Raw genomic sequence first — 26,099 nt, 5'->3', positions numbered from 1 at the left:
AGCAAATCTTCTGCCTTCCACGCTGTAGTTGTAGTAGTTTAAGCACTAGTAGCAGCTGTGGCAAAAGTAATACGGTCGTTCTTGTTGTGGTAAAAGCAGTACTGTAGGCACTTTACTGAGCAATACCGTACTTAAATTTAAGATCTTTTTTTTGCTTTTGGCCTTTTTATCTTACAAGTTCTTTATATCAGATGCCCTTTCTAACACAAACATCATCTCGGCTAATTCCCCAGCACAGGGCCAGAAGACACCGCACACAGTATCAGAATAAGGAGTATCATAGGATTACTGGAGGTAATGATGGACCTATTTTCTTGTTTTGAACAGATGCGTGAGCTGCCTGAGCACCAGGTGGAAGTGTTACTGGGACCCGGAGAACCATCTCTGCATCGCCGGGAAAGATGAGTCAAAGCACAACCTGTTGGAGGTGAGAAATCCTCTGTTATCTTTGGTAAATGGCAGATGCCTCGAGGATCTCTTAATATTAAAATCCTTCGACATAATCCACACAAGCTCCGTGCTTACTGTAAGTATGTAAGTCCTCCAAAGTCAGGAGAATGTTACGAAATGAATTGAGTGATGTGGACAAGACGCTTACAGCAGTTTCAAACACAAACGCTTAATGTTTATGTTTTATTTTAGTGCATGGATAGAACAGCTGAAGCCCTTTTAGATAGTGATAGGACTATAATGGTAGTAATAAATATTAGCACAACATATAACAGACAATAACAGTGATTGTAGTTGTAGTAAAACTAGCATTAGACCTAGATATAGGGGGTATAAATGAGTTCCGCTTCATTTTTAGCTGCTAATTCGGGGCCGACTTCCATATTTGGTACGCATGTCATAGCAACCACAGAGCCAATCAGGAGCAAGCTTGTAGAAGGTACTCACTCAGCAACGAGTCGCGCTAGCTGTCAATCAAACCTGTTTACCACTGAGAGTTGGAGCCGAACTAGCGGGCTATTCAATTCAATTTATTTTATTTTTTGTAGCGCCCGAAATCACGACAGCAGTTGCCTGGAGGGGCGACAGTGAGAACAGATGAAATGTTCGGAGGTACTTGGCAATGTCCCAGCATCCCATGTCCTTAGACCCTCCTTCTCTACGAGGAAACACCACCAAACCTCCGCAGAGTTCCACAGTGAAAGATCTCATTTATACTGTCTATGGTTCACAATTGAGTCCATTTGAGTCTTGATGTGGACGCTGTTTGGTCCTGTTCTAGTCCAGATTCAGTTTTGGGGGTTTAGTCCTGGTTTAGTTCCAATTTTGATGTCGTGAATTTGTGAAAGTGTGAACGCACCCATAGATAGGATTAGTATTCTTATTAGTGGTGGTGGTTATCTGGTAGTAGTCGTAGTATTCACCGGTTTGCTTCAGTTTAGGTTTCTTCACTTGAATTAGTCAAATCAGCAGTGAGGTTTATTTTCTGGCTACTGTATCTTTTTAAGCTCTTTCCCTTGACCCCCCCTTGAGATGCTCTGTTTAGTGCTTTGGTTTTGAAATCTCAGCATGAGGAAGATTACTCTCCCTGTGTTGCTATTTTTGCCCAGGAATTATTACTCAACTGTCAGGACTTGTTTGTTGCCAGGAAATAAATACGCCCAGTATTGTCTGCCGTGCCTCTGTTTTAACTGGGAGGCTGTAGCAAGAGATTATGGCGATGTTTGTGTGCGCACGCAAAGCCTAATTAGCTGTGAACTAGTCTGTAAAGCAAACTGTGTAAAAAGTCCTGGCACGGGCTGGTAATAGATGCTGTTTATTTAGCGACACCGTGTCATTGTAACTTTATGTCAACGTCTATTTGTCTGTTGATTGAGGAATTTCCATAAACCTCATTTTGACCTCTGCAATAACCAAAAATATATTGGATGTCACAGTTTGCAGTTTGGGGATTTATAGAATTTGCCACACTAATTATTACTGTCTTATGTTTATAGTGGAGTGATGATATAACAGAATATGTAGAAGTTACGCAGCTGTTTAAGACGCAGATGAAATAGGTAAAATGTGACAAATGCATGAATAATTTCTGATTTATTACTGCCTTAATAGATTCATAACTAACGACGCAACTGTAGACAAGATCACGAGACAATAACATATTTTCCATGTACACTTAGACATGTTTTATTGTTTACTGGCACAGTTCTTTAGTATTCATGTAATAGTATAGCATTAAAATAAGTGTGTCTCCTGTGACATTATGTCATGCTTTAAATGGCTCAACAGGAGGTAGTTCTAGACACACAAAAAATCTATAATTGTTCTTTTCTGTTCGTGGCGGTCTTGTGATGTTAACATGGAACAATACAGGTCTTAACAGAGCATTTGTGGAGCAGCTGACAAGGGCCTGAGTCACTCACACGGTCAGACCTCCTGCTCCCTTTAGCCAAAACCTGCTGGTCTGAACCGGACAATAAAATCTCCACGGGAACGCTGCGCTCTGACATCCAGCGAGACTTTAAATAAACGCTTTTATCGCATGCTCGCGCCAGGACTTTACACTTTTCTCTTTGCTTTACAGACTAGTTCACTGCTAATTACGCTTTACGTCAACACAAAAATATCTCCTTAAACCAATCTTAAAGGGGCCAAGGTAAAACAAACCCCAGCAAAGAAATTCTGTTCTCTCACCTTTCCTTGTCCAACTACAACCAATAAATCTGATTTTATGGATTTGGCAAGTAGATTGTCAGAAAAAACAACATGTATTGCACAGATGAGAAAGTGAAAATGGCACATACATTTGACTATATAATTTAAATAATGCAAGACTGCGATTACGTTATGCAAATGGTGAAATATTCCGTCCTGTTATTTGTTAGTTTAGACTTCTACAGACATGTTCAGAACTACATGTGATTTTTGTATCAGTTTGGCAGGTTTAGCATGTTTCGGCCTTTTCTTAAATGCTAATGTTCCTGGATGTGCACTGTGAACTGAATCATGATTTTTGGATTTCCACAAATCAGATACTAATTGCAGTACTTGAGAAAAGAATAAAAATGTTCAGCCCTACTCCGCCACAAATTCTCAAAAACAAAAACTCGGATCAGATAGCGTAGTAATGTAGGTCAGTGTGGGACGGAGAGGAAGAGGAAGAGGCGGTGATCCTGTCGGCTGGAGCCATCACGGTGTCCGGCGCAGTTTATTTTTCTAGTCCTTCCTCGCGTCTCTATTTGAAGCTATTGTCGTTTCGCTATGAGCCAGAAATCACTGTCTCATTTCCTGCTGCTTTAGATAAACAGGACAGGTATTTTGGGGTTTGCGGATGTGTGTGGAGAACTCCTTTGTTTTCTTAAGTACTTTATGACCTCGGTTCTGAACATGTGGGATGGGTAACATGGGTTGTACACAGGATTCTTCTGGTGGTACTCAGAGCTAATCCAGGTAATCCTCTGCGTTTTATGTGTTTTGGAGATGGTTCTCTTATGTATTCCTGTTTCACTATAATGCGTCCTGGTGTAGCCCGGGTTAGTTTCATTCCTGGTAAACACATATAAAGCTGCTTTTATTATGCTTGGGTTATTGAGACTCGGGCCATTGTCCTATGCTGGTGTTATAAAGCAGATTTAGGAGAAGTCACTGGGTCACTTGTATTTTTTAATATAAAATCATAGGAAACAATCATCAGTTATTCAGTATCAACATTGGCCTTTACTTAATCTTTACGTAATCTTTACTGTTGTGTGAAAAGTCATTCATCATTGCTGTGTTGTGCCCTTTCCTATCCACAGAATGCAGATTTCTGTCCCAGTTTGGTGGCTACAGAAGTTCCCCCATCTCCCTCAGGCATGTCCCAGGACTTCACCTTATTCCTCAACAACGTGAAGGAGGTATGGCAGACAGACACACTTGGAAATGGTCCAAAGGACGTGTTGTGAAAATGATTGGAATAAACCCCAGCATATGGTGTGTTTGCTTCAAGCTGAGTTAAACACAGATGGATTCTTTGGGGTCAATAAATGAGCCTGGCTGAGGGCTGGCTGCTGTTGTGAGCCAGATAAAACACAAACAAGCCAAATTTTAGAGTCTGCAACATTTTTTTTTTTTTCTTCTAAATTGTAATTTTTCCCTTTTACTAATAAGGATGGGTGTTTATTGAAGCTGACGTCGAGGCTCTCTGTAACATAGTAACAATGTATAAAAGACGTGGTGAAGTGCACTGCATCAGCCATGAAGACTTCAGCCAGAACGTTGCACAAAACAATGTTTCAAAGTAATTCAATAAGAGCTTGAATAAGTGCTTTCAAAATAAGGCGTGGTTTCTCATGTATCTTCTCAAAGCTGTGAAACAGTATTTTCTGCCTTTAAAACACAGGATTACTAATGTGAATCAATGTGAATATCACCTTTTGTTCTTCTTAGAAAGCCGAGGAAGTTTAGTTCTGATAAGGTCCCTTTGAATTACTTTAATATGAATATGTTTACTTTACTTGCAATGATGCGTCATGCTCTTCCCCATATGCCTTATACATTTGCACAGTACTTTGATTGGATTTTAAACCACTTATTATGTGCAAATAGTTCTTCAGCTTCTTGATTCCAGAGCGATTGACAACATCCAGTCTTCATTTCTAGCCACAAATTACCGACTGTTCAGGTCTGGACTTGGCTCTCGAGTGCTTAAAGAAAATGTTGATCCTCCTTAGCCCTGTCCCCCTTTGCTGTGTGTTGGCTTTTGTGATATTTTGTATGTGACTGTGGTCTCTACCTGAGACATGCACTTGTCAGCACCAGCACAAGCAGCTCTCCCTCAATTGTGTTTTTAATTCAGCCTGCTGCTTCCAAAATCAATTTGATAAAACTCTTATTCTCATCCTTAATCCACTCCAGAGGTTTATCCCGCATCGATGATAAGGACTCGGTGAGGATCCTGTCTAAATTCCAGTGCTAAGTCTCCAGGCGTGGCCCAACCGATACACGCCTCACCCCGACTGGCCTTTAGCGCAGTTTCTATGGTGACAGACACTAGTCACATACAAATCTACCCATAAACACACACAGGCGAACCGCGGCTCCACCGGCCAAACATGTAGTTAGGTTTTATTATGAAAGTTTACACAAGCTGACAAGTGTCTTAATGTCAACCGTGGAGCTAGAGTAGAGCGGGAAATGTCAACTGAGTTTGTTCTTGTACAGCAGCCATGGTTAAAAAACTCCCACGGTTCCGATATGCACCAATGATTACACCGTAACCCGCATAGTAATATGTGAAGTGACAGCACAGTTATTGTGTTGCACGGACCACTGCAAACCAACAACTCCCACAAGAGCTGCAGCTTTGGACATGATTTGACCAAGTCGTAAGGCCAGCACAGTTTGGTCCTCGTCAAAGCCAAACTCAAATCCTTATACTTGCCCATTTCAGCTCTTTCTAATACATCAATTTTGAGGACAAAATGTTCTCTGCTGCCTAAACGATTCCGCTCAGTTACAGGTTACTCATAATGCTCTATCTGTCTTCGGTCATTCAGTTATGGAAGATAATACATTTTCTTTCACTATTAACACTTCCTTTTTAATCTTAAATGCCTAACTTAGACGCAGACACATTTATTCAGCAACAAGCAAAATCATGCAAGCAGCTTCAAGAGCCTTGCTTCTCAGACTAGACAGAAGAAGAAAAAAGAAAAAAAACAGTCTGCCTGTTCGAAAGAGCCTGTCAAATCCTTGAAGAAAATAGCAAAGCCCTGGAGAGGCTGATCAAAGTGGACCAATTTAAGATGGCTGGATTCTCTGGTGATTTCAGCCACTCCTGGACTCACCTTTCTCGCGGTTCTGGGCACTAACTTTTACCAGATTCCACTGATACTCTCGAGCTTTCCCCAATGACACGCCGAGGTGTGGGAGTCCAGATGTTTATGAATATGAATTTTGAATGAATTGCATCTTTGGCTGGCAGGGATGATTATTTCATTTTCCAGCTAACTATGTTGGAGTTGCCAATTGTTAGCAGACTGGTTTGGAAAATATTTAAATGATCACTTCCTCCTCATAGTCTGGTTTTGTGTGGTATATATTTCTTAACACTTTTGTTTTACCGGGATGTGACCCTGAATTTGGCCCTTGTCAAATTCTTTACTTTCCCTCCACTGTGGTGTTTTGAAAGAGGCGTGTTTTAAATAGGTTGCAACAGAATATTTTAACACTCTTAACTTAAAGGAAACATATTATGCTTTTTCAGATAATTAGAATTGAACTATAACATAAGTAGATCATCCTTTAACATTTTGTTCTTTGTAAACCACAAGGTTGATCTAAAACAGCTCCATTGACTTCCTGTTCAAAACTGCAGAACTGATATGTTCTTCATTGTGACATTTCACTGTAACGAGCAGCGGGTTGTCATTTATGTTTCAGTTTTAAAACGTGACATAATCACAACTAACAGAGATGTAATGGAGGGATTTCTGAGCACTCAAATGTATGACAATATAGGACTATTCAATCATGGATGAATCACTCAAAATACAACTTTGAGTAAACCAATGAAGTGATGTTAAATAGAAACAGGCCAGGTTAAAAACTCATTGAAGTATATTTTGCATAATATGTCCCCTCTAAGCATCTTTGAGGGCAAAATGTGTTGTAATTCACCTTCATTATGTTGTTCATTACATTAACATCTGCAGAATGATTGGTTGCCTTCAAATCCTCACAAATGCCCACTTTGTTGCTTCTGACAAATCAACTTACAAGACAAAGTGTTCACTTACTGCCAAAAATATCTCAACTGTTAACAGGGCATTTTTTGCATTTGCATGGCTTTACTTCCCGTCTATTCTGCAGTGTTGAATACCATTTATATTCCACCACGGTTGTTGTATTTAACAGGGCGAGCAGCTGGAGTGTGACTTTGGGACAGATCAGCGTTATGAAGCCACCTGGTTGAACAGTTCGGCTGTCAAGTGCACCGGCGTAACAGTGAGTGCACTATAAGAATTTACAACTCATCCTTTTTCCTTTTCTGGGGTCACCACTGAAAACCCTTTGTTTGAACTTGTGGTGGGAGTTGACAAGAATGTTACACCCTTTTTAGTTTCACAATCAATACGTTTAATTTTTGATAAATGACCAATCAAAATCTGTCATAATACAGCATCTCAGCAGGAACAGCACCTTCCCTGTTCATACATTAGTGTTGTTCACTTATTATATGATGTGGCTGCGTTGTCTGTTTTTAACTTGTTTGAATCGAGTTTAAATCCTAGATTAAAACAGACTATTATTATCACCAGAGACAGCATGGGGGAATTAATGCATGCAGAGCTAAATTTATACCCTCACACACAGAAAGATAACAGACATGTCTACCACTGTTTTTTATTGTTCCATTTATATCCCCATAGCTGTCCACTCACCAAAGGACTCAAGTTTACTACCTGAATCTACGGAAAGCTGGTGACTTTGATCAGGAAATATTCATAGACACACCCGAGCCAATGGAAGGTAAGTTTGTGGCAGCAGATTTGGAGGTGAAAAAGTATTTATTATTGTTTGCAATGTTTCAAAATACTGCTACGAAATTTATTTTTCTTGACCAACCTAGATCTAGGTTGGTTGCAAGGCATGAAATTGTGATCAAACGTATTTTAAATAAGGGCAGACCAGTGAACAAAGAGACTACACCTGCACTCCAGAATATATAACCCACAAAAAACTGAATTGATGATGAACTCAACCCGGACTAAACCAAACTTGGACTTCTCCAGAACTAAACCAGAACCAAGTGTGTAGATTTAGGCTACTCCAGGACAAAACCATGCAAGGCTTAAACTAAGACAAGGACTGAACCCGTAGGACTGAGCAGTGAGCCAAAACAGGAAGAAAAAGATGTTTAGAATACTTCTAAATCAATGAATACTCCAGCATTCCACCAGGAGAAATGTGTATACAACTATCGGGACCCTCAACACACAAGACTACTGAATGATAGTGGATTTTTGACAGGTGAAAAAAGAACACAATTATTGTTGCCATGCTTCACTGGCTCCCTGCATTCGCCTATTCCCAAATTCAACACAATTCTGACGTCGGTTGCCTCTGTTGCACCCAAATTGCACCGCACCTAAGCATGAATATTTTCAATTTGATTAAAGCCGTTGAACAATGAGAAGGAGGACGATGTGCTTTCACCTACAATAATAAATGCTCATGTAATAGAAGCGTAGTTTGCCAAATAGTGCTCATTTAACATAATAGTATTCAGCACCTCTTTGTAAGTGCAGTTAAGGATAATAGTGACACGCAGTACTGCAATTTGAGGTGTTATGGTGGCTCTTTAAAAAAGCTTTATCATCAGTCATTGTTGAAATATACAATTTAAGCTCCATGACTACATAATGCAAAGTGGCGTGCTGTTTGTTCACCTTGGCATGTTGTGTGGAGCTACTGAGACAAGCCATTTTAAAGCCGAGACCCCAGATGTAGCTGCTGAATGCGTGCAGCGTGCATACAACTGGCCAGCATGGCAAGGCACTTTTCCTAACATGCAGAGTCATCAAAAATTTAAAGAAGTGTATTTTTATTTTTTTATCACTCGCATGCAGACACTGAGGCTTTGAATTGTGCTTGCAAATGCATGCACAGACGCACATGTGGCGATACGAATGGGATTTCTCACTGGGAGGCACATTGGAATATGAACATAATCATCTGTTTGGAGCAGGCTTTGTTCTCCTCCGTTTTTTTTCAAGTGGATTTTTATAGCCCTGAATATATCATTCTCTAAAAATGCTTATGCCTGTTCTTGGCGCACACAGCACATATGGTACTAATATGAAAGTGGCCCAATCAAGCCAGACAAACCAAATTAGCTGTAAATAATGTCTGCATTACAGTAATTGCTCCTGTTAACATGATGATTCTGTCTCGTCAGTGGAGGTGTACAACTGCGTGGTGGGCAGCTCCGACTGCTCCCAGTGCTGGGGCAGAGAGGACCAGGGTCACCTCTGCGGCTGGTGCGACAACAGCTGTAAACCACGGGACGACTGTCAGCCAATCAGAGATGAGTGCCCAGATCCAGAAATCTACAAGGTACACTTACATTCTCCCGAGAACAAAGTAGAGGGGAAGGAAGAGGGTCAAACTGAAAGACATATATTCATATTGAAATGCTAGTAAGAAGTGTTTTTAAAAATAGCTTTCTTATGGATGTAGCTCCTGAAAAACACTGGCCACTGCTGAACTACTTCTTCACACTGGGCACGTACTGTATTGTGTGTCCACTGCCAAACATCCAGTCACTGCTTGCCTACTGAGATCAAAACATTTGAACAAACTGCTTGATCCAATCAGCTACACCTAGTCACATGTTCCAGTATTATTTCTGTTTTATTAATGTGGCTACTACCAGGTTAAGAAATCGTCTCCAGTTACTCCAGCTCTTGCATTTGCTTCTCTGCTGCCTCCGGCTCTATTTCCTGGCTGTAAAATGGTGAATCATGGGGTCAGTGTGGAGCTGCAGTGCCCTGTGCCCAGCTTGTCCCGTGTCAGCTGCTCTGGGACTGTCTGAATAGACTCTCATTAAAACGCTTGGCTCAGTAATAACAGTAACACTCACTTACAACCACTTAGCCCTCCAGGGACATGGCCCAAGAAGATGTGTAGTCACCGAGGAGGGCATTGGAACACCTTCTGCCCTGCACAGCCACTCCAAAGGGGATTGGTTCAGTCTGTAGAGCTCATCACGACATCTAAAAGAAAGTAAACAAGAAACAGCAGTGGTTTGTGGATTTGAGGCCAAAATATGAACACAACCGCATTGGTAAGAAGAGTGTTTATTTTACACAGGATGTAACTGTGGGAACAGTAGAAGAGTTGTCATGCACAAGGAGTATCTTCAGAGCTGGAGACAGTGAAAGTGAAATAAGGACATGGTTTTAGCTGCAACAGTAGCAAAACATACCACAGCAAAAAAGGACAGTTTAGTTTGATAACATATACATATACATACATACATATACATACACACACACACACACACACACACCCTAACCCTAACCCTTGATGGCAAAGCAATATCTCCATTGAGACAATTAAGTGGCCTTATAGTCCTTATAGCAAAATTTACATAGCGCACCTTGAATAAACAAATTACAGATTTTTTTTTTTTTTAATCTATGGTAGCACTGAAACTCTTTGAGCATTTCTAATTTCTGCTTTTGTGTAAGACTTCTATCTGTTGAGTGAAAAAAAAAGCAAGCGTGCAATGCCGCCTTTCAGGACCCAATTCAAAATTATGATTAAATGTATTAGTTTTTCATTAGTCACAGCGTTGCGCACAGCCCCGTCTTCTGCCAACACACTGTACGCACTATCAGCACCACCACGGGAGTCGGTCATGGGAAGCACGGCTCACATGAAGACCAGTTGGCCCTGAACTTCCTGTAGATAAAACCTGGGAGAAAACACACAGCAGAACAAAGCAAGCAGACGCTCACAAACACACACACAAAAACACACACACACACACACACACACACAGTTCCTCCCAATCTGTCCCAACAAACGGACCATATTGAAGCGTTCATGATTATTCCTAATTCTCTGTAGCTGTCTGCAAACTGTGACTAACGGGATGCTCTGTGAGAGACTAACTTCAGTGGACTCCTTCTGTGACTCAAGTTTCACTGTTGGCGAATGCGTGGGTGCGCCATTGTTACAGGGGCTTGTTCACACACACACACACACACACACACGCGCTCACACAAGCACACGCTCACACACACATACGCTCACACACGCACACGCACACACACATCTCAGGGGAGGCATGCAGAGAGACGATGGAAGGGCTGTGGTTCTCTGTTGTGAGTGATGCAACGCTTTGACGGCCATGTTTTTTTTCTGAACCAGACTATCCACAAGGGTTAGAGTCTGGAGTTCCCAGGCTTTTAGTGGGAAGGCCAGTCTCACCACCAAATATTCACTTATCTGACCAACCTGGCACTGAAGAGCACATTGAGACCTTGCATAGTCAATTTGATAAATAAGATATGTTGTGGTTGGCAGAGATTTGTTCTGAATCTGTATTTCTGTTAAAACACTGTTACTTCACAACAGTAATAGCATCAAATACCGTACGCAACAAATCAATACTGTTGATTTGTTTTGGGCTATTTTCTTTCCAAGGGCTGTCACTGATCTATATGCTGTTATCACTGCTATTGCTATTGTGGCCTTGTCTGGTCCTGATAGAATATTTGAATCTGTTTTGCTACAGTATAGATACATGGTAAAAGCATCTGTTCCGGTGGATTTAGTCTAATGCGCGCTCTTTGCATCTAAATACGGTACTGTCTGTGCGTTTTATTCTCCGTAAAGCTGAAAGTTATTATAGTTGTTGTTGGCTTTACAGTGACGGTGAAACTTGTTCTGATCTTTGAAAGTTGTGAAAAGTGCTTATAAACTCATCACAGTGAATAATTAGTTTGCTCAGAAGACATTAGGTAAGTGAGTGGTACTCGTGGGCTGTTGCAAAGACTTTAAAATGAACTTGAACATTATTTCACAACAGTAAAATTCACGTAGGACTACAACACCTTTAAATACTCCCTTTACACTTTTCTGTGTCAGATTACACTTTTTTAACATGTTAACCTTTTGAACGTTTTGCTTAAAGGAAGTTAAATGCATTTCTTAATCTGTATACTACTGTAAATACACCAATATTCACCACCAATGTACCAAGTTGCTTTGCATCCTTGCAATGTTTTCATTGCTTGTTTTGTCACATGCAATCTCACTCACGAGGCCATTGTAACAAAATATCAATATCACAGAGGAGGATTTCATTACACCCTCAAGTGTGGCACACATAAAACTTAATTTAGACGAATGCCATCTGCACTCAGCATTGACTCAGACGATGAAGACATTTATTCTAATACCCACACAGCCAATGTTAGACTTGTGTGTGTGTGGGCATAATAACCAAATATTAGTTAAAAGGTACAGCCAAAACAGGAAGGATTGTGCAGCGTTGGTATGGGACTGTTATAAAAGACCCAGCTAAAACCTTTGGACTTACAAGTTTTGTATTTTAAAGGATTTAAATAGTCCACTCCTGCATTCTCTTTAGGACCAATAGCAGTTTCTATCCAAATCAAAGGCTTTTAAAAAAGTCAAAGCATTTGAGATGGACCAACGGAGAGTTTACGGTGCAGTTTCCTGTTTTTGCGCTCACGTCCTGCTTGATTAGGATGAAAGTGCTGACCTATAACATATGGGCTTTAGTTCAATCTATTGCCTAAGGGTAAAACAGGAAACACTATGAGTACTTCTCAGCTTCTGGTTTAGGTTACATTTTGTAAAATGTGAATAATTTTCAGTTTCAAGTGATGCAAACCATCTCTTGTCAACATTATAATCCTACATATTGTTCTATTATATAAAAATAATTGGCACGAGAAGCACTGCTATGTCTGAAGCTTTGTTTTAACACAGTCTGACCATCAAAAACCTTCTAAAGTGGAACTACACCTAAACGGGACCATCAACACAGGCGCCGTACTTTTTTTTTTCTTTGAATCCATGTTATTGGCTTAAAAAAAAAAACAATCTTGATTTTTCAGAGCATCTAAAAGCTTGTGTGTCTGTTTCCTAATGTTTGTGTAATGTGTACCATGGTAACTGACCCCCAGCAGAACACAAAGTGATGTCAATAAATATTAACTATAATGAATAGATTTACAACACGACTGCACCAATGTACAAAGACTGCGACACAGAAGTTGAACATAACGTCTGCCACTTTCTAAATCCACGTTTATGATTGGTCAGAAAAACAATCTCGGACGGAAAATGGCTTTAATGAGCTTTAGACCACATCTTTTCTCTGAGTCGGCTGGCTTTCCAACTGCTTCTAAATACACACATTCATATTTAAGTGCTTGCCTGCCATATCTCTATTGCTCATCTTAGTTGTGAGAGGTAAAACTTTCTGAGAAAAGATCTTCAATTGTGTGAACCATCTGTCAACATTTTATTTAAAAGAATCTGACATATTTGGTGTCATGCCTTCACATTATCCTGGCTTTCCAAATACAACAAATCATGAATGAATAGGTTGTTCTACTTTCTCCATATCTCTATTGCATATCCTATTCACAGCACACCTTACATCAGTCTGCCCACCCCAATGTAAGGATGTTTGGGAACATAATTTATTCCTTGAACACATTTAATAGCGTCATTCTTTCTGATGGAGGTTTTGTCACAGACACGTATTTGGCAGTGTGCGATCTCCCCCGAGGCCCGCCAGAGTTTGCACTGTAAATCAGGGCTTGTGTGAGGTGTAAATGAACAACACGGCAGCCGGCGTCGATGTCAGTCCTCTATGGCACCGCCGAGACTCACAAGGAGCGCTGAGATGTTGTGCTGATAATAAATAACTGCACCTACTGCCCGGGAGGGGGGAAACGGGAGGCGGTACGTGCCACTAGACGTAGCACTGACACATACTGTTTGGAGACTGGGTACACAGGGGTCGATATGGGTTTCACACCAATTATACCAAACACGGCTAATGTCGCAGTTTGTTTGGTTGTGGCATGGTGCAAATTTACTATTGTTTCGTTACTATAAATACTACGGTAAAATGACATACAAAAAATGTACATTCTTTCTGTGCAAAGGGGAGTTCAACCCTAGCACTAGTACCATCCAGCTATACATTTGCTTTCGCTTTGGGCTTCATCTGCCACCCAATAATATTATTTCAATGTCATTATCAAAGGCGTGTACTCCATTTACCTGGGCTTGGGATTGGCTCACGGAGCACAAAGGCTGTAGTGGACTAAACCAATTCTTGACTAAAAAGAGTAGTGCTTGGTGCTGTCAAAACTTAGCATGAATCTGACCCGAAGAGCACTCAAGAGCATAGTAGTTCTAGTAAACAGAAAGAAATATCATGTTCCACTCACAAATCTCCAGTTCAGTTGTCCTTTTATGTCATTGATGATAAAGTAATCACAAAAAGATAATGAAGTAATCACAAACAATTGGTTGAGTAAAACACTAACAACTAAAGGCGCGCGAGCCCTATTGAGCACAGTAGTGTATTACTTCTTGTAGCTGAATATTTTACAAGTACACATACCATACTTACAGGGAGTAACTGTTTATTTTCTTGTCCTGTTTAACTACTCCTTCCTTTTCCTCGCCTGGTTTATTTATCCAGACTGTCACTCTTCCTAGCATGAAATTTTGAGGGCTTGTCCTCTCACCTAGACCAAACAGAAGGATTGTTTTCATTCCTGGGCTGAGGTTCTGATAGTGCCGGAGCCAAAGTAATAATGCAGAAGGGTCACTGGGACTCGGGCTGAGCTAGGGGTCATTCAGAGGAGTACAGCTGGCCCTGTCCATGCTACAGTGGCAAGATGATACTAGATTGCTTCTGTCTGGCCGTCTCTGATGCTATCTCTAAGGCTGTGTGTCTCTGGTTATGGAGAAGTGACGCGCTCCCTTTCCTCGGACACTGATTTCAAAGACCAAGTGTTGAAATGATGCGTGTGAGTGAGCTTCCCGAACTGCAGTGAAATCGGGCAGAGGAATTTGTCGGAGCTGATGCAGGAAAACAGATAAAAAGGTTTAGACTGTTTTAAATTAGCATCATCGGTGGAAAGAGTACTGAAAAAACTGCACACAATTACTGCTGCCAAATGTGTGCCAGTCCTTAAGTAAAAAGTTCAAGGAAAGTTTTACTGTTCAAACCCTGAATTTAGTTGTTTCAAACCACAAATCGCATATTCTCTGAGCTAAAGGTGATCAGAGCAGGCAATGCAGTGTCGTTTTTAGTCTTCATCTGTATAAAAGAGATCTTCTCACAGCATTGAGATGGCCCATTATTGGGACAATTTGGGACTTGTAAGCAAATTAAAGGTTGAATGGACAATTTTTTTGGCCCAAATCTGAGTCTTATTTCCTCGTGGCGTGGACTGCCAATTAGTCCTGCCACGTATCAATCATAAAACTCACCTACCGCTCACCTGCAGCCTCGAGCGGCTCGTCCCCCGAGAGCAGCACGGTTCTGCGTGTCTAAGTGCAGTGATCTATCATAATATAGTTCCCTCAGTGTACAGGACAAAATGAAGACGGAGAAAGACAGTTCGAGCTGACTCAGAAGAAGACGGAAATCTACGGGAGACGAGAGATGCGATGCGCTCCATCGCGCTAATAAACAAACGCACGTCTGTGTTGTATCAGTCCACACGGGGGAGTGCGCATGCGCACTTCCGCCTGCGTTCTCAAATCACCGAAAAATCGTCCATTGCGCCTTTAACTAATTGCAATTACATCCCAGAATTATACTCGATTACAAGTACAAGTACTGGTTTAAAAATCAAACAATTACAATTACACAAAAAATTTGCTCAATCATAACGTGAGTTACTTCCCACCACTGGTAATTGGACAGTTGTAATGATCAGCCAAACACCCAGGGAGTCATTAATTCAAACAAGCTTGAAGCACATAGTGTTTGTATTGACGCTTACAAACTGTTGTTTATCGTGAGAAGAGCCGACGAACACTGATCAGAATTATGGCGTCTATTTTCACTATCTCTTCAGTAGAGTTGAGATTAATGTAGAGAAGCAAACTATGCTAACCGACTTAGCATATCGTCATAAATATTATACTGCATTTATATAATGAAAGCTAGTCGTAAACATGTATATAGTACGCAGTAGCATTACTCAGTAACATTTACTTCAGTAACTAAAGGAATTGTATTGTATTTTACTTATTGTAGTTTTTTTTTAATTCCTTCTCTTACTTGAGTAAAATCTTTGTCTACACCACCATCTCTTGTCGTTACTAGGTTTCTTAACATCATATCATGCTACTGACTTCTTAGATTGTTCATCGTAGTTTTTGGATGATTAATAATTCGTTCAGTTTAACCGTGTGTGTCGACCGTGGTCACATATTGAATCTTCGTTTGAAAGTACTTGAAATCATCAGGACTTGTTGTAGAATAACATACACACAAGACCTCAAGGTTGACAAAAAGACATCAGTGCTGTGACTGTCCTTGCTCTTCCCTTGATCCTTTCTCAGTCGCGTCTCCTTCTCTTTAGCCTCTGATGAATCCAGGCCCTGAAATGATCACGCGTTGTGCTCCCCGACCAACAGCCGGAATTGGACGGAGGAATTTGACGTAGCAGATGCAGGAAAACAGATGAAAGGGAAGCGCGCGGTGCATTAATTCCCCTGTGGAGGCTTTACTCCCTCTTTGGCGCTCTCTTTCTCTCTCACCCCTCTCGACACTCAGTTGCCTAAATTGCCTGGCGCACTCACCCACCTTTCCACAGCCTCTCCAGCCGCTCTCCTCTGTCTGCCTGTCTCTTCTGCCATGTTGAGGGGGCTCTCACGCTGCTCTTTATTTGCATGTGCTGCTGTAGAGGATTAGGGACTGAAGGGTCTTAGACTGGCACAGTTAAGTGTTTACGTGTGTGTGCGTGTTTGTGTGTGTATATGTGTGTGTGTGTGCGTGTGTGTGTGTACCTAAAGCGCACGTGTGTCTATTCAATTAGAGAGGGTACACGCGCTGGCCACTTGTCCTTGTCTGTCTCTCTCACCATGTCAGCAGACAGCATCTCCTCCTGCCCAACCTCCCCCTTTTGTTGTGTGCAGTTCCAAATGTCATTATTGAACTTGAACACATGTAGCCTGTTTATCTCCAGAGCTCAAACCTGATTCAGGAACAGTGAAAGGAACGAATGTGTGGTCAATAAGACAGGATGAGATTACTTTGCCTGATACGAGTACCGCTAACTTGGAAATGGGTTCAAAGACGTTTACTGCTGGGAGTGCTCTACATCTGCAGTGATTTCTTGTGCAGATTGTATTCAATGCCGTGTTGCTTGAGGGCCGTTGAGCATCAAATAATGTACTAGACGTTCGAGGTCTGTATAATGTTCCTTTTTTAACCAAGACGCTTTTGAAATGTTGGCAATTTCCCTTATAAATTGTGAGTTTCAGTGCCAGAAATGTCATCTCTATATTTCTGTTGTATGAGAAATAATCCAAATAATTAAAAGTAGCACATTCAAAAATAAGGAAATATTTTGTAGTACCAGTTTTAAAAAGTAAAAGAAGAGTTAAATGTTGTGATTTTGATAAAGATTTGTGCTGATCTTTGCTCAACAGCCGTTATTCAAATCAATTGATTAGTTTTTCTGGTGAATTTTATGCATATATAACGTACATATATATAACTACACTTTATTGTCCTCGTAGGGCTATTTGTCCTATGCATTTGACCCATCCCTCGTTGCCTCTGGGGCTTCTCCTCAGGAGCAGTGATATTTTTGTTTTCTCACAGTTGGAGCTTGAACTCCAGACCTTTATGCAAGACAACACCATGAACATAAAAATAACCCCTCTACGCATACTTTTCAGTCCATTAACAAAAATGCAGTAGAAAGTTCAGAAACCTGCTCTTAAATGCTGTGAAGTACAAAGTTTCCACTGTAAAAAAAATAAACACTTAAGTAAAGTGCAGATGGCAAAAAATGTTACTTACCGGTAAGTACTTTGAACTTTGTTACTTTGCATAGCGGTTGACTAAATACACTAAAACAAGCTGGTGTTACCCAGTTGCACTTTATACAAACAGCAGTAATAAAAAAAACATTTTGGAATCTCACATTAAACTAAATAAATATAAAAGTACATTCTGTTTTTGTCCAATCTTTTGTTGACCTGTTTTACATTTTGCGACATGTATTTGCTTATAAATTGTCTTTATACGTTCTATTGTGCAAAATGTAGTTGACATGATTTTTCTCTCTGTCTTTGTCAGATCTTTCCGCTGAAGGGCCCCGTGGAGGGAGGCACCCTGCTGACCGTACAGGGCAGGAACCTGGGGCGAAGGGCCAGTGAGGTCGTCGTCACCGTTGGAGATGTGCCGTGTGTCCTGGAGCCTTCACACTACACGGTCTCCGAGCAGTAAGTTATGCAATGCTCATTTAACTAAAAACATTGCAAATTTGAATATTACAAGTCATACAATATGTGTACACTACCACATACACGAGTTGAATATAACGTTATGGACGACTACAGCGAATAAGACGGACTGAGCCTTTACCATGGCACCTGTGACTTTTTGTTATTTTATTTTTTCAAGTTAAAGATGTGTGTTTGCATGCTCGAGAGGTGGTCACAAGCCAATCTGATTCAGTTTTTATTTTTTATTTTTGCACGTTGGCAGATTGGATAGAGCTTCACTGGCAGCCTATGGTTGTCATTATTTCGCTGCTAAGCAATTTAGAATTAGCTTTTAGAAATAGAACTTTGTCATGCCGCATTTAAAACGGGTTTGGCAATGGTAGAAATTTGGGGTTGCCGTGGTAACGCCAGACATGTTTGGCCAGGTAAGTAATCAGACGGAGGGAACGGACTTTTAGAAATAGGGACGGAATAATTTGTCACAGTTAACCAAATGAATAGGTACATCCAAGTCTAAATCAATTTCCTTTAATAGGCTGAATAACCCAGTGTTCCTCATTGGAATCCCTTATCATCTCAGAAAAGCAAGAAAATATGTCATTGGTATTCACTCTGAAAGGCTCAATGCCGCCTCTCGAAGTTATTTAATTACTTCTGATTATTTGGACAGATTGAATTTAGTGCATGAATATTAAATACACAATAAACACCAATGACACGGTAGAACTCGGAGCTCAAAACTGGATGTACGCTCACACGTTTAGGTCTAAAGCCGGGGGTCCGCTGCACGCTTCTGGCCGTCTGCCATGAAATAATCATGGGAGAAAATCTTGTGTCGTCGCTCAGAAACGTTTGTATGACCAGCCAAGATCACGCGCTTTCAACGTTAAATAATAATACCTTTTATTTATATAGCGCTTTTCAATGACCCAAAGACGCTTTCACATATTTACAGACAGGGGGGGACAGCACGTACAGTACACAATAATATACACAGTCCGAAAAAAGAACAGATAAAATAAACAAGACAGAAGAAGTACAAAGAAAACGATGGGGATGTAACACGTTCTGTACAGTTTCAAACGGGCATGATTGACAGGCGGATTAACCAATGGTCGCTTCATGTCTTAACGAACACGGTGGAGTAAAAAATGGAGACAAAATAACAAAGAGGATTGAGAAACTGAGGGGATTTTTGTAGAATCGATGAGCACAGCACTAAACTCTGTACATTAGAACCATGCTGTGAACTGGGCCACATTTCTCTTTCATTTACTAACTTTACAAGCGCAAAAACACCGCCCACTAAGCCTCCGCCCACTAAGCCTCCGCCCACTAAGCCCCCGCCCACTAAGCCTCCGCCCACTAACACCATATTCACTCCCACAAACTCTTTGATTGACCAGACGTACTCGGTTGTTTCCAGTTTGTTCTTGGACAGGGCAAAGCTCGACGAGTCTTGACAACTTGAATGATTTTATTTCCTTCCGTTTTTTTGACACAGTTTTCTAATGAATCTGTTTAAAAAGCGTCCGATCAGATGTCTGCAGTTTATCAATAGGATCCGTCTCAAGCTGAATGTCACAGACTGAAATGTCAGCCTCTCCGGTGGGCTTTGGATTTGATGTATTCATGAGGCTAATTTTGCACAAAACACTATTATGCGGCACACTTCTGGTTTTAAATGACTCCATAGTAAAGGACCATTGCACTGTCACCATGGAGACTGCAGGACCCCAACATGACACCAAAAATACAGATCCGCAAGTCTGAAACTCAGCAATTACACAACTTCAGTGCGTAATGACGAAGTATTTTCTAACACAATTTTGCTCTGTACTTTTCTTCCACTTGAATCGTGTTATTTTAAACTCTTATTCTGCGACTTTGCTCTGTTCTTTGCATCTGGAAAGGTTCAGAGTGCTGCTTATCGTGCCCAGCTCCTCTCAAATCTTGCTCATTCAGTCGTGTCAGTCATTCATGCATTTCTTTATCTTCTGCCTTGTGGGTCATAGTTGACTAGATCTCTGCATCTATGGCCCTGAAGGTGGAGTAGCACTGGCCAGTTAGTCTCAGCAATGAAGTGGAATATGTCGTGCGCACGGAATGGGGTAGAGAGCGAGGAGAGGTATTCAGCAAATCCTCAGAGCTCGGTCTATGCAATAAACATCTTGATTTTTCATATTTTAACACAGCATTGGGCAAATGTCATAAAACACGATGGACCATAAAATTAACAACAAAAGGGCAGAGATATCACGTTATACCTTTGGTTGGAAGATAACACTGACTAGAATTTCTTCTCATTTTATCAGCTCTTTTTTAGTTGATTTTGGAGTTTTAATTATAGACGATATACTTGATTTTGAAATTGTTATCACCAAAACAGCAATTGTTTGTTGAAGCTGTTTTTCTATCTCCCTCCCTATATAGAGTTAGATTAACTGTGTGTAAAGATGCACTATGTCACTTTTCTGGTGGGGAGGTCCATACCTGATTGTCTCCATGGAAATGTAATGGCCTTACTACTGTACCTGCTTATATTATGCTTATTGTTAGCTTGTCGAGATGCGGATTATTGCCATATTATGGAATATTCTAAGCAAACAAATATCAGTCAACCAGGTGGCGGACTCTCCACAAGAAAGGATTACATAGTGCACCTTTAAAGAGGACGGTGCTGGTTTAGTGACCAAAAAGTCAGCTTCAGGTAATATCGTTGCATCAATACTGGCCCCAATTACTGTAATGAAGCATACGCTCGAGTATGATTTCAGAGGACTCTCCCTGTCCACTGTGTGTCATAAATGCTTCCTAAACGGTGTTGTTTATCTGGACTTGCTCCAGTGAAGCCCGTCATTGTGACACTCACCCAGGTCCTACCTGTCAGCCTGAGGCTCCTCCCCCTGCAGCGCCCGAGCCCAGACTCCCTCATTGCTGCAGGGCTGAGCTCATCTCATGTCGTCACTCCTTATTGACTTTGTGGGCCGCCTGTTTTGACAGTTAAGTATATCCTTTCTGCGGCTGTAGTGGCATTGACAAATCATAACACATTAGGACATTAGACACTGTCAGCAGGTTTCACTCACAACAAGTACATGGCCCATTTGCAACAACAGGAAATGGCTTTTTTAATGACTTAAAGTTGTATTTTTCACTCAAAATTCTTACACGTTTGGCCATTTTTGCTGACTCTTTTTTGCTTGGTTATACATTATTTTAACAGAGGCATGAAGACTGTTGACTATGTTGTAAATTTTCAAATAAAGTTAAAAGATGATATTGCATTACATTTGAATGATACAAATACATTTAAAGACACGTTTTAACACATTTCTTTTGGATTGACATAATATCGTTTGACTATCGTTATCAGGATACTCCTGAAAAATATCAACTTATTCATTTTTGTACATACATATCCAGCCCTGCTTCCACTTTATCATGTTTATTCGAAAGTAACAGTGCTTTTAAATAGAGTTGTAGCACATTTTTCATTCTTCCATTAGACAATGTCAGCTCGTTTTACTCACAAACACAATGTAGTCAGAATATTTATCCTCCGTCCATTGACTTGATTACTTTTGATCCTATCTCCTCTCCTTGACTGGAGTTAGACGTCAATTTAATCTGCGCCGCCGTATAAATTATCCTTAAATCTAATGCTCAATTAAGCCTTGTCCTGATAAATGGCTACGGGACAAAATACCCGCGCTTGACAAAAACGTCCTCACTCGAGCGTCACATCTCTGCAGCAAAGACACACTTACACCTGCCCATAACTCGACCTCATTTATCAGGGCTGTTGAGACAGGTGTGCCGCCAGGTCAAAGGTCGCATCTGCGTGCCAGAAGGAAAATGTGTAGCGCTGCGGAGAGCACTAGCGACTTCACTCGGTGTCAACATTTTAATTAATAGCTCACTCAGTCTAGGCACACCTCATTTACCGAAGTACTTCACTTGATATTTGGCTCAGGTCCTCACGTTTTTTTTTCTTTTTCCTATTCATTTATCGCCGCCGCAGCAGACAAGTGCGGTCACATACTTGATTGGTGATGATCCTTGTCTACTCCAGGGAAATGAAACATCTAAGTCCACGATGTGGTTTGGGTCTGGTTGATTCTTCATTAAGTTCTTGTTTTGTCCTTGGGTTGGTTCTGCATGGTTAAGTTCTGGCTAAGACTCGTTTTAATCTAGTTTGCTATAGTCTCACTGAAGATGTTACTTTCTCTTTGTATGTAGTAATAGTAGTGACAGTAGTAATAGTTATAGTTGTTCTGAAATGCAAAGAGTGATGCATGTAGAGATCAAGAATTAGTATGTGCTAACGCTTATGTGGCTTTGATAGTGGAAGCCGTTGTGCTAATTATTTACGTGAGTTATGGCGGTACAATTAATGACATTTCATTCGAGATTCAGACATGGTTTGTAATTGTTAGTAAAAGCAGGCGGTTTGGAGAAGAGTTCAGACTTTGGAGAATGAAATGTGACTGTAACTGTTAAAAGCCTGTATTGTTTATGTCTGGAAATGATTCTTTTTTGATAAGACAGAACATTGTTGGAGTGGTATTTATGTGTATATGGCAGTTAAACCACACATTTATTTAAACAATATTAAACATGAGTAAGATTTTATGATAGATTTAGCTGTTTTTCCCCCAGTCTGACAACTTTGGTGTTTATAATGTTACTTCCTGGCTGTACATGAGCAGCAGATGTGGCTAATCATACTGGAAACAAGGGCCAAAATCCATACACATTTCACAATATTTATTATTTGACAAATAATAATTCCTAATAACAATTGTTTAAACTTTCACAAAAGCGTCTCAGCTGTGTGTAAATCGTCCCTACATTTTCAATGGAAGGTTACTTATCATAGACATAGACATAGAGGGAAATTTTCTCTGCAAACTGTTGTAAAACAATGACAAATATTTACCACAGGCACAATCCCAGAGTCAGGACTGAACATGGGGAATCTGCGTTTCAGTTTTATGCAGCTAAAATCTGGAACAGTCTTCCTGAAGATGTGAGACAGGCTTCTACTCTGACAATGTTCAAATCTAAGCAAAAAACTGTTTTGTTTAGCTGTGCATATGACTGAAAGGATTTTTCTTTGCACTCTTCTCTTTTATGTCTTAAATTATTTACACATTACCTTTTTTATTTTTTATTTTATTTATTATTATTTATTGTATTATTTTTTTTGACATTCTAAATACTAAAATATGTGTCTGGGACTTTAAATTTTAGCTTAAAAATAGCACTTTTTGAATGTATTCAAATTAAAAGGTCTTTCTTTAGATAAATTCTCTACAATTCTACAACTACTATTTAGATACGATTGCATTTGTATTGTATTTCTGTTTCTGAAATGTCTTTGTGATTTTAATGCATTTTTCCTGCTGCGTGAAGCACTTTGAATTGCCTTGTGTATGAAATGTGCACTACAAATAAACTTGCCTTGAATAATTATGAGAAAAACATGAGCACCTGTCATTTGCACTAGATGTAGGCTCCACATTTTGAAAACTACATGTAAAACATAAATGTACATCAACCATACTTCCATCCTTGCTGCTGCAGACAGGTCATGTTTTGCTTGGTGATGATTACTAGAGAAATAAATAGACATATTTGGGAAATGTCCAAATATCAGTTTAAAGCAGAAAGCCACAATAGAGCGGTGCTGAGAGACTGGGTGGGTTTAGGGTCAGTCAGGGCCAGGCTGCTCCTACCGGGACTCGCGATGTCCTTTGACTGAAATCATATCGCATTAACATCATAGACATGCACTCGCTGTGAACTGAGCTACAGGCCGACCTCATTATAGCGTTCGTACAGATAGGCTTTTGTTCTGGGCTTTTTTTTCGACATATAAGGACTCGCCATTAATTTAATTTACCACACATTATCTTATTCCTTGGAATTTAACCTGGCACATTATTTTTGCACAATAAAAGGAAATAAGTTACATTTGTGGAAATCAGTTTTTCCAGACATTCATCACTTGTAATATAAAGATTTTTTCATCTTCATTTCTTCTTTTTTTCAATAATCAGAACTGAGAGAATTACATTAAACTTAGTAAGCCTGAGCGTATAATTTAATCATTTTATCTAAAGGCTTGCTAAAAATATGTCCTCAACTGAAAATCAAAGCGATAAGTGAAATGCCAATGTGCTTTTGTTAGTCCAAAACAGGATCAATATTAGAGCAGAATATTGTTGAAGAATGTTGAAAGGGCATCCCATGCAAAAATGAAAATGCAAATTGCCTCCGGCTTGGAGGCAGCTGGCTCGTTCTAGCAAAAGAAACAGAAAATCTAAAAGGACAGTAGATTAAAAATGCAATATTTGTAATCAAAAAGGTTAATATTATAATCTGCATGCGCCTTGTAAATAAATGATTAGCCCCACAGACTAAATATGAGGTGGATATAATTTGTAATATAATGGTGTGACAGGCTGAATCCATTGTAATGATATATGTTCTTATTTCTCTCTCCCCTCAGGCTTACATACCTCCATTTTGTTTTCATTGCTAAATCAGAGTTGGAAATTGGTCTATTTTTCCAAACAGGTGTGACTGTGCCCTCGTGCCCTGGACCCGAGTGTAATTTGAGGGGTGACATTCTTTTACCTGCTGTTTTTATAATTACCATGAAGGAAAGTCTCCACTCGACAGACAGGTTTAATCATAGCTTTGTAGCAGTTGTTTTTATTTTAAATTAAGCTGTGTTGTTATTGTTGCATTGTGTCGTTCGAGGACAGAAAGAAAGAGAATGTAACACGATGCAGAAGATATTGTACAAAAATTAGGTTGTGATACGTGAAATTTACTTGAATGCGTTTTTAATCATGTTACAATGGTGTTCGCTCATCTTTAGCTACTCAAAGTTGTATTTTTTTTTTAATTCATGCGTGTTTGCGGAATGGATAATAATGGACCGACAGTAGCTCAGTGTTTGTCTTCTAATCCGAAACATCATTAGTGGAGCGGACAGATCCACTGACCTGCAGATTGGCAGTGGGATTACAGCTCCTACAGATGAATACTGGTGTTGTGACCTTGGGCAACACACTTAACCCGCCACGCCCTCAGTGTGTGCGTACACTGGGTGCGTACACTGGTGTGGGAATGTGTGAGTGGTTCCTTGATGTAAGGCTCTGTGAGTGATAAATGGGACCATTGACCACTTAATCCTGTATCATCCATAGCATTCAAGGCTTGAGTGCTCAGAAAATCTCTGATTTCACATATCCCGCCCACCGCTCGCTACGTACTTGCAATTATTTCATACATTCATATCCGGCTTGTACATGTGAGGTTCAAAAATGTTTATAGAAAATCCGCTGCTTACTACAGTGACTGAAGAGTCGGAGCTTCTCAGTTCTACAGTTTTTAAGTTAACAAAAGCACATCATGTTTTCTTTAAATGTGTTCACTAATTGCATACTTGGAACCTGATAGCAATAGCAATAAAGACTTTAGTGTCATTACAATACTTCTGCCATGTCTCTCCTGCGAAGCTCATTTCAATCCAAGCATATAATTAAAATACACACCAGAGTTGCATAGGTGGTCTCTCACTGACCTCCAGTCAAACACTTTATCTCCCTCCAGCTCCCTTTATGCTGCGTCCTCCCACATTAAAACCCGGCTCCTATGCTTATGTAAATTCTCCCACAATCCCCTCTGTCAATCACTGTATCGCCGGCAGAGAATTTATAACTGAACACCTGACTAAATAAAGCCGAGGTTTTGAAGCTGCACGCGGATCATGTGATAAAGGTTGTTCAGCCCCTCTGGTACGATTCCAGCCCCGAACAGCCGATCCCTTTTCCGCGCCCCTTTGTTTCAGCCCTGCGTCATTATCGTGGGACGTCCCCGTAGACCACCGCGCCGCGCACCAACGACAGGAGTCTTAATAAGAGCCCGGGGGTGAGATCGCAGCCTAATCTCCTCTGCGGCCAATCACAGCCGGTGTGAGGCCCTTTGAACTTTACATCTTCTCATATGCGATGTCCTTCTTTATTGGATCGTAGCTGTAAATGTAATACGCTGTGGTGAATTGGCTTATAAGCATAATTCCCCATGATTAATTAGGAGTCTTTGTTTCACGG

The 26,099-nt window shown here is 40.4% G+C and overlaps 1 protein-coding gene across 2 annotated transcripts in view; it reads left to right on the top strand.

Annotated features, from left to right (window-relative positions):
* Positions 1–26,099, top strand: part of plxnd1 (plexin D1) — a 130,181-nt gene that overhangs the window by 51,274 nt on the left and 52,808 nt on the right. For both annotated transcript variants that reach the window (XM_072449655.1, XM_072449654.1), the window contains exons 8-13: positions 328–427; positions 3,747–3,845; positions 6,847–6,936; positions 7,362–7,461; positions 8,891–9,048; positions 17,822–17,967. In XM_072449655.1, the coding sequence (XP_072305756.1) occupies positions 328–427; positions 3,747–3,845; positions 6,847–6,936; positions 7,362–7,461; positions 8,891–9,048; positions 17,822–17,967 (693 nt within the window). The remainder of the gene's footprint in view (positions 1–327; positions 428–3,746; positions 3,846–6,846; positions 6,937–7,361; positions 7,462–8,890; positions 9,049–17,821; positions 17,968–26,099) is intronic.

This window comes from Eucyclogobius newberryi, unplaced genomic scaffold, assembly GCF_026437365.1.
Source record: "Eucyclogobius newberryi isolate DKJ021-1_F unplaced genomic scaffold, fEucNew1.0.hap1 SCAF_17, whole genome shotgun sequence".
Taxonomy (NCBI): Eukaryota; Metazoa; Chordata; class Actinopteri; order Gobiiformes; family Gobiidae; genus Eucyclogobius; species Eucyclogobius newberryi.
The sequence above is the reverse complement of the archived record's forward strand: the minus strand, read 5'-3'. Positions and strand labels throughout refer to the sequence as shown.